This window comes from Solanum tuberosum, unplaced genomic scaffold (genome assembly GCF_000226075.1).
Source record: "Solanum tuberosum cultivar DM 1-3 516 R44 unplaced genomic scaffold, SolTub_3.0 scf00016, whole genome shotgun sequence".
Classification (NCBI taxonomy): domain Eukaryota; kingdom Viridiplantae; phylum Streptophyta; class Magnoliopsida; order Solanales; family Solanaceae; genus Solanum; species Solanum tuberosum.
Genome location: NW_006238942.1, coordinates 1,988,041 through 1,996,629, shown reverse-complemented (window position 1 = coordinate 1,996,629; position 8,589 = coordinate 1,988,041). Strand labels below are relative to the sequence as shown.

Sequence of the window (8,589 nt, the reverse complement as noted above, 5' to 3'; positions counted from 1 at the left end):
ACTTGATTTGCCTAATGACCTAGAATCTGTATATTCAATTTTCCATGTCTCTTTGTTGAAGAAATGTGTTGGTGATCTGACATTTGTTGTACCATTGGAGAGTCTTGATATAAAGGAGATCCTTTCTTATGAAGAAGTTTCGGTTGATATTTTCGACTGGCAAGTTAAAAAGTTGACGAATAAGGAAGTGGCATTCGTGAAAGTGCTGTGGAGGAAGCAAAGGGTTGAGGGTGATACTTAGGAGGCTGAGGCCGATATGATGTCATGTTATCGCCATCTCTTTCCCTCAAGTTTTCTAATGCATGTATGCTCATGAAAAAAATGATTTTGAGATTTTGAATTAGCTTACTTGATTGCTTCATGATGATGTGCAATTGAGCATAATTTGCATGTGTGCCCTATGAAATGAGGTTTAAATATGTTTTAGCTTGGAGTTGACGTTCCTCTTTGATTATGTGCCATTTGATGGAGTTGCATTCATGTTGGACTATTACATCTCTTCTCCTATCCTCCTTGTATTGCCTTCAGTTCCATTCGAGGAAGAATATTCCCAAGGGGCAGATAATATAACCCCTCAGATCTCAAAGGGGAAGGACTGCATTAAATGGCAACACCAGGTTCAGGTCTATGAGACCAGTTTATGCCCCTAGGACTTTCTACGGGTTGTAGACCAGTCTCGTAGAAAAGGGGAAAAATAAATTTTAAAATCAAGTCCTAGTACCTCTTTCTATGATCCACCAAGACGGATTGTCAATTGGTCTACGAGTCGTAAATGGGGTCTCGCATCTAGGTCCATAACTTAGTGAATTTTAAGGGGTCAAGTTAGTTTCTTCTACTGGTGTCTACGGACCGTTGGAAGACCTACGAGCCATAGACAGCTCTCTTCTAAATTTGGTCTAAAATTATGGTTCTGAACCTTTCTACGGACCGTTGGTCCAAACCGTAGAAGGGCTTTGACAGTTATTTTGGGTCTTTTCCCTAATTATTTTAAACTAATACTATGTCGTTTTATCTTCTAACATAAGCCCTATATAAAGATTTTAATTCCTAAAACTATCCATTTCAAACCCATTTTCCTAATTCCCCAAAACTTAACCAAATTCACTCCCCAATTTCCTCTCAACCTAAGCAAGAAGAAGGAGCTTCAAGTCTTCAATTCACCATTCATCTTGGGATTTGAGTAGCAAGATATGTGGGTATTCACCCATTTAGTCCATTCCTTCATGGGGTCCCCAATGTTTTCAGTTCTTCAATTTCAATTCAATTGATCAAGTTAAGGTTTCAATTCAATTTTTGTGGGTTTCATCCAATTTTGATTTATCATTGTTGATTAAGTCTTCTAATGCATGATTCAATGTTAATAATGATATTTAGTTAAAATTATATTGACCATGCCGAAATTATAATTTTTAACTATGAACCTATGATGAACCCATAAACCTATTAACTATGAAGTTATGAAGATGTGCATGTTTTTATGAAGTTATTGTAATTGGTTTTGGGATGCTTTGAAAGGGAAATATCAATGTTATTATGAAGGGTTTTCTCACATGCTATTGTGATCATGATTGTGAAAGGTATTTCTCACATATGGATTCACATTGGTGAAAAAGTTTTCTCATCCTTGTTGAATTGTGTTTAAGGAGCTATTGTATGTTTTGATCTCAAAAGTGTTGATTGGTATTGACCATTGCCTTTTCTATGTTACATTGATATTTGAATTTTTTCTATTTCGTTGGGATTTAGACTTAGCACCAAGAAATCTTTGAGGTGGAGGCTCAAATAGGGTAGTCTCCAGTAGTAACCTCTAGTCTCAAACTACGTGTCTCTGTAGGATTATCTTAAATAACCTAGCTAATGGATCCACTTTGGATATATCATATGTACGAATTATAACTTGGCAAGTAGAATCCCCTTCTTTCGGCATGAGGAATATACCGGATTCCATGATATAGCTCGCATTGTCTTATTGTCGATTAAAGCTAAGATCCCACAAAAATGACTATGTTTCTTTAAAGTTTTCTTATGTCTCTTATTTTAAATGCATTGACTATATTTCATGTATTATATGCCTTTTCTTCTTTAAGATTTTAAATGCTCAAATGTTGGTCATGCACTACATGGTTTAAGCCATTCATGCTACCATGCCTATTTGATGCATATTGTCCCATACTAAGTACATTCCATGTACTAATGCATACTTGTGCCTACATTGTTTCACTAATGCAGGATTTGACACTCCTACCTCCTATACTTGTGGCTAGTTGATTTCTTTGACATTGAAGATTGGTGAATCCTCATGTTTTGAGGACCGAGATACTTTTACTTGGTCATGTCTTTCTTTAGTTTTCAGATTTTTATGTGATGTAGGGTTACGTCCCAATCACTTTCCTTATGATGTAATAGATGGCTTACTAAGACTTATGATTAGACTTGTACTTTGTTAAACTCCTTTATGATATAAAACCATGATTTTGAACTCTTTACTTCTATTATCTTGTATGATATATGCTAAGTGTCATGTGTAGGGACGGTTGGGGTCCTATAAACACCTAGGGGATACTTTAGGTCGTGACATCATCACATTCTCCTTTTCAATACATTGTAGTATTAGCAATAAGACGGAGTGAATTGGTGGTCTCAAATAATGGACATACTAATTTTAATTTCAAACACGAACATGGTAAAAGGAGGACGCTTCCAACCTGAATCTTAAGCAAATTGTGGACGATATCATTTACTACAAGAAGAGGGATGGAATCCAAATCACTTAGTATTACTAAAGAGGGAAACCAAGTAAGTAATTTTCTTGCTAAATTCTCATCAAGCAACGACGAGGACTTGAATCAATTCCTTCCAACATCTTACGGTGAAGACCAACTTCAACATGACAAGCGCCAAATGCCCATTCTTAGGTCGAAGTATAGCAAAGCTAGTGTTTTTATAAGATGAGTTTTTTTGGGTACATAGTTAGCATCACAAATTGTATAATTTATTAGGATTTTTTGTACTTTGGGTGATGGTGTCACCAAGTAATTACAAAGTTGTGTTGTATTAATGACCTGTTTTTTGATAATAAACCGAAAAAAATATACATGTAATTTCAATTCCAAGGACACAAATTGATTGTAATGTGCAAAAAAGCAAATACTATAGTGCCTACTATAACAAAACATAGAAGGGGAGGAGGCGGAGGAAGTTGAAGTATGTCAATGAAGGATACAAGTTAGATATTTTGAAAAAGAATATATAGCATTAAAAGCATGATGGCAGCTGACCACATTATTACATTCTTATGTATAAGTGCATCCAATCATGAATGTTATATATATTATTACTACACTAGATTTGACTTGCAAATTCAGAAAGGTGTGAAATTTGTACATGACAAAGAACAAACATAATGAACAAAAAAGTACTTATCAAATTGAGCAGTAAAATACGGAGAATATTTTTGATAATTTGTTAAAACAGTCTAAATAAAGTTACGAAACAAAAGAGAAATCTCACATTTAGTCTATCAATATAAGATATAATTTCAATAACATATCTCACTGTCTTGAAAATATCATATGACACAAGAAGAACAACCACCATCCTTACAGTACGAAACCAAACCATTATAATCCTTAATCAGAGCAATCCAATATTGTCTTGATTTTTAAAACTGTAGAGCTCAAAAGGGTATGAACAGAAGTCACTGCACTCTTCTGTTCCTTCTGAGAGATTGAATTATCATTGGGATGACCAATGATTAATATTTGAAAAGCTATTGTCAAAATTGAACCATTTTGTGCATTTCCATTATTGTCTCTGCCCAAGGAGTAGTGACCATAAGGACTTATGATGAAACCTGAAGGCAAAGTGGTAACTTTTTTGGCATCACCTCCATTGATAATTAAATTGACTGTTGGTGCATCTATGGGTGCATAGATTAAAAATGCTCCAATTTCATCAATGCCTGACTCTTGAAGAACTAAGATGTTGTTCTCTTTTGATACATAAGGCTGCATATACATTACAACAATTGAAGAAATATTAGTGTAAGAACTAAAAAAATAAGAATTAGTGAAAGAAATTTTTTTACCGCTTCACAACAAAAAAGTCATCACTATTCCCATCTACTAACATATTATCAAAGAATCTTGTTTGCTACATCCTATTGGAAATAGTTCAATGACAAATTTCATAGATAAATCCTTATATAAGTTAGTTTATTTGATTATTGAGAAATAGTGAAATACAATTATTTGATAATTCAAGCAAAAAATAACAAATTAATAAATAAGTATGACAAATACCTGAATGATTGTAATATTGTTTCCTGGAATACTTCCTGTATTTATTCGAGCTAACTCAGTCACATTATTCCCAACGGTCAAAACATCCCACTAAAAATAAAAATTGAAATCAAAATCAAATGATAAATAAAATCATAAAAAAATGATAAACAAAATTATAATGTAATAGTAAGAAGTTAGTTCATGAGATGATTATTTAAAGATCATTTAATAAAACTAAAAATAAAAAAAGCTATGTAAAATGAATGTCAAGAGATAAACATGTAGACAACATAATATAAGAGTTGAGTATGAGTATTAGTAGATTAGTCTAATTCAGGACTATTACTTAATGGTTTCGAAGATTTTTAACAAATAACTCATTTTACTTTTAAAATTATGAGTTCAGATGCTCTTACTTTTTATAAGTGTAGTTTTAGGGTTTGTTTGGTTTAAAAAACAAGTTGTACAAGAATTGATAACATAAAATTTATTTTTTATCAGATGTTTGATTCAATGCATTAAAAGTTGAATCTTCAGAGAAAGTATACATACAATCAAACCTATATATAACAACATTCAAGTATAACATATAAGTTTTCCTTAATACCGATATCAATATCATCATTTCAATATAACAACTAAATAAATATTTAAACAAGCCATGTCACTATAAAGATGTTCAAACATACCTGACACCTTGTATTATCATCTTTGAGAAAATTAAAAACAGTTTGGAATGAATGAGGAAGCCATATGGAAGTAGAAGCAGTGACAATGAAGCCTTTTTTTTGGGTAAATTCTTCATTTTTTCTTATCGATATTCTATCTTCACTGTTCAACTGTGATGAAGTTGGATAAACTAAATTTCCTGTCATGCTCAAGATTTCACAAAACCTCTTCACCATCCTTAGAGATATTTGCATTACATTGTCGAGACCTTCTGGATCATTAACCACTGAAAAATACAAAATTAAAAAAAAAAATGAATATTGACTTATCAAATAAGTGTGTGATAGAAGACATTTTTGAGAGAATAATTTATTTTTGGAAAAATATTTAGAAAAAATTATTTAAGATTGATCCTATTGATAATAATATTATCAAATTAGATACTATTTTCATTAGATCTTCGAGTGTTAAAGATGATAATAGTGTATGAGTGACGTTAAAGAATTGATATAACGTTGAAGTTGAGATAAGTGTGAAGGAAAATGGCTTCTCCCAAGATAAAAGACAAGTGATCATTTTTCCTACCTCCTTTAGTAGGAAAAGATTTCTCTAGAACTTCAATAGGACATGTTTTGATTTAAGAATTGAGATAATTGAAAAGAAAATGACTTATGCCAAAATATAATAGAAGTGGTCATTTTCAGCCACTTTAGAAAACTATCATTTTCTTTAGTCAAACAACGATAAATAACTTATATTTTCAAAAAGAAAAAATAATGAAACTTTCACGTCAAGCCACATTTATAGAAAAAGAAATTTAAAAAAAAAAAATGTTATGTTTAAAACAAACAAAGAAAAGAGGATGGATTTGGACCCCATCAAGATTTTCTTTCCTTAATCAAAACCTCCTTGAGATGACTAACTTTATTTTTTACATAAATCCTTATCTTATCATATAAATTTAAATCCAACAGACTGTAAATATATAAAGAAGGGTACATAAAACATAACCTCCTTTGAGATCATCCCTAGTAAAACATGTTGCACCCACTTCAACATTGTATCTCTCAGACATTCTTTGAAGTGTAATGATCCATCTTTTAGCTCCATATGTTTCATAACCAATCAACAAGTTTCTAAAGATATGATGAACCTGCATTTTTTCATCTACTTGAACATGTTCAATCCAAGTAACCTACAAGGAAAAAAACAATCAAGAAAGCAAAAAAGTATATATATTTAGCTTGACCATTGGAAACATTTATGATAGGAACGTACGTTGAAAAAATGTATTTTTTAGTAATGGTTTATAAGATGAGGATTCTGTAATATCATATAAGAGAGAAAATAACTCATCCACTCTTGTTTTTATTTCAACATCTTAGGCATGAATAACATAATGTGAGCTAGGTTCAACACTATTAAATTAAGATTAAAAAAAAGTATTGAATCTAATGCAATCCCAAAATACAACTTATAAGGTTGTTGAAACAAACAAACTCTTATAGAAATACAAGGTAAAGTTGCGTACAACAAAGAAAGTAGATGATTCTTACCATACTTTCACCATTGTCCATATCTCGAATTGCACAACCAGAAGGAAACTTCCAAGCATGAGAAGGTTCACCACTTTGAATCTCTTTGATTAAATCATATGAAACATCCACCATAATCCATGTTGTTTGATCAAGTTTTCTACAATAACGTATAAAGAAATAATCCCTAGCTTCCAACAGAGGAGATAGAATATGCAACTTTTCATACATCTGTTTTCAAGAACCACGAAAAAATTAGTTTATTTTTATGAATAAAAATTAATATTTATTTAATATTTAGGAAAAAATATATAAAGATGAACTAATATAATTTTACCAATTGTATAGAGCCTCCCATATTTCCCGAATCAAGTACTTCAATAGTCCTAGCTTTTGTGACAATAGTAGGAAACATGTTCATCCATTTAATCTGCATATACAAAATCAATCATTTGAAGTATATGATTATTGATTAAACAAGAGCAATAGTGCTTCAAAATAGCTTCAACTAATCAGAGTCATATAAAACAAAATAAATGGATTATTAATCCAAATTTCTGCTTGAAACTCATGTAATTAACTTATTTTTCTTTTGGTTAGCCCTAAAACTCCTATATAAACATTCATTGTCCATATTTGTCAATCTATTTGAACTCATCTTAATTAATTATATTATGAAAGAAAATTAAAACAAAATGGCCAATTTAAAAATAGTCAGAAATTCCAAGTCAATTAAAATAACGATAAAATTCAAAAGTCATTAAAGCATAAGAAGTCATACTAGTATCTTCGATCTCTCAGTTTCCCAAGTTTGAAAGTCATGATCTAGCTTGGTACATCAAAAGCTTTTAGTTTATAGCAAATTATAAATCATTGGCTACTTCCGATAAATCTACCCAAAAAGCTGTTAGCACACACATTTTTTGCCCTTTTAAACACATGAGAGAGAGCTATATATATATATATATTAAATAAAGCAAGACTTAGACCCTAGTACTAACACATTTTAAAGATGTATCAACCTAGGTCCAAAACAAATAATATGTACCACTCGTGAGGTGAACAATTATAACATGAAAACGTTCAAGAAACTTACCGGATCAAGAAAATTTTGAATCAACTCAATTGCATTCATTGGCACAATTCCACAAACCTTCGATGATTCAAATCGAGTAGTCGGTGATTTAGAAGGTCGATATTGATTTGGAAATAACTTGTCATGAACCTCACGATGAATAAAACACCCCTCATAACATGGTGATTCTATCCAAATTGGATTATTCAATTTCAAAAGTTCAACCATTTCATTCATAGCTGCAACACCAATCTCAAAAATAGATGGTTTATCCCTATTATCATGATGAAATCCATAATTTTCCTGTAGTGATGAGGAAATTATTGGGATATTATTAGTATTTATTGTATGTTCTCTAACATTAGTATTATTATTTTGATGAAAAGTAGGATGATATGCATTGAGAGATCCACATATATTTTGCCTCAACAAACTTTCATTAGATGAATTTGATGGAGATCCGGGAGTGGATTTTTTTGGTGCAAAATTTGAACCCATCACAGAAGACCTTTCAAGAATACTTGGGATGATATTCAATATTCTTTCGTTCTGCAAAACAAAAAACAATTCTTAAGTTACTTACTATACAAAGTAATCATATCACATCATCATCATATCATTATCGTCATTTATTATTTGATGGAATTTGTATCATATACTATCTTATTAAACTTATATGCAAGTTATATCAACGTAAAAATCTTTTATGTTGTTCTTACTAGCCCCTTGTGAATTTTATGTACATGAAATTGATATGATCTACTAGGAATTCTAAAGAAAACATATATTAATCGTATTTTTGTTTAACTTGTACAAGATGCTAAATTTATTTAGCGAGAACTTCTTCATATTTATATACTTTAGAAGGAGACTACATTTCTCAAAGACGAGCCATAATTGTTTAGACATGAAATATCTACAATAATAACTAAGTTTACACATATTCAAATATAAAACTGTGTATTGAAATATCAAAACGAGAAATTTATAAAGCGAAAAAATTGATATAAAAGAAGAAGTACATAAA

At 31.0% G+C, this 8,589-nt stretch overlaps 1 protein-coding gene across 1 annotated transcript; it reads right to left on the bottom strand.

Moving 5' to 3' along the window:
* Positions 1 to 3,629: 3,629 nt before the first annotated feature.
* LOC107063251 (homeobox-leucine zipper protein HDG11-like) lies at positions 3,630 to 8,060 on the bottom strand. The gene is made up of 7 exons (XM_015314881.1): positions 7,584 to 8,060; positions 6,825 to 6,917; positions 6,509 to 6,718; positions 5,964 to 6,147; positions 4,973 to 5,238; positions 4,302 to 4,391; positions 3,630 to 4,007 (listed from the first exon to the last, which is right to left on the bottom strand). The coding sequence occupies exons 1-7, from the start codon at positions 8,058 to 8,060 to the stop codon at positions 3,630 to 3,632; spliced, it is 1,698 nt and encodes a 565-aa protein (XP_015170367.1).
* Positions 8,061 to 8,589: the final 529 nt, after the last annotated feature.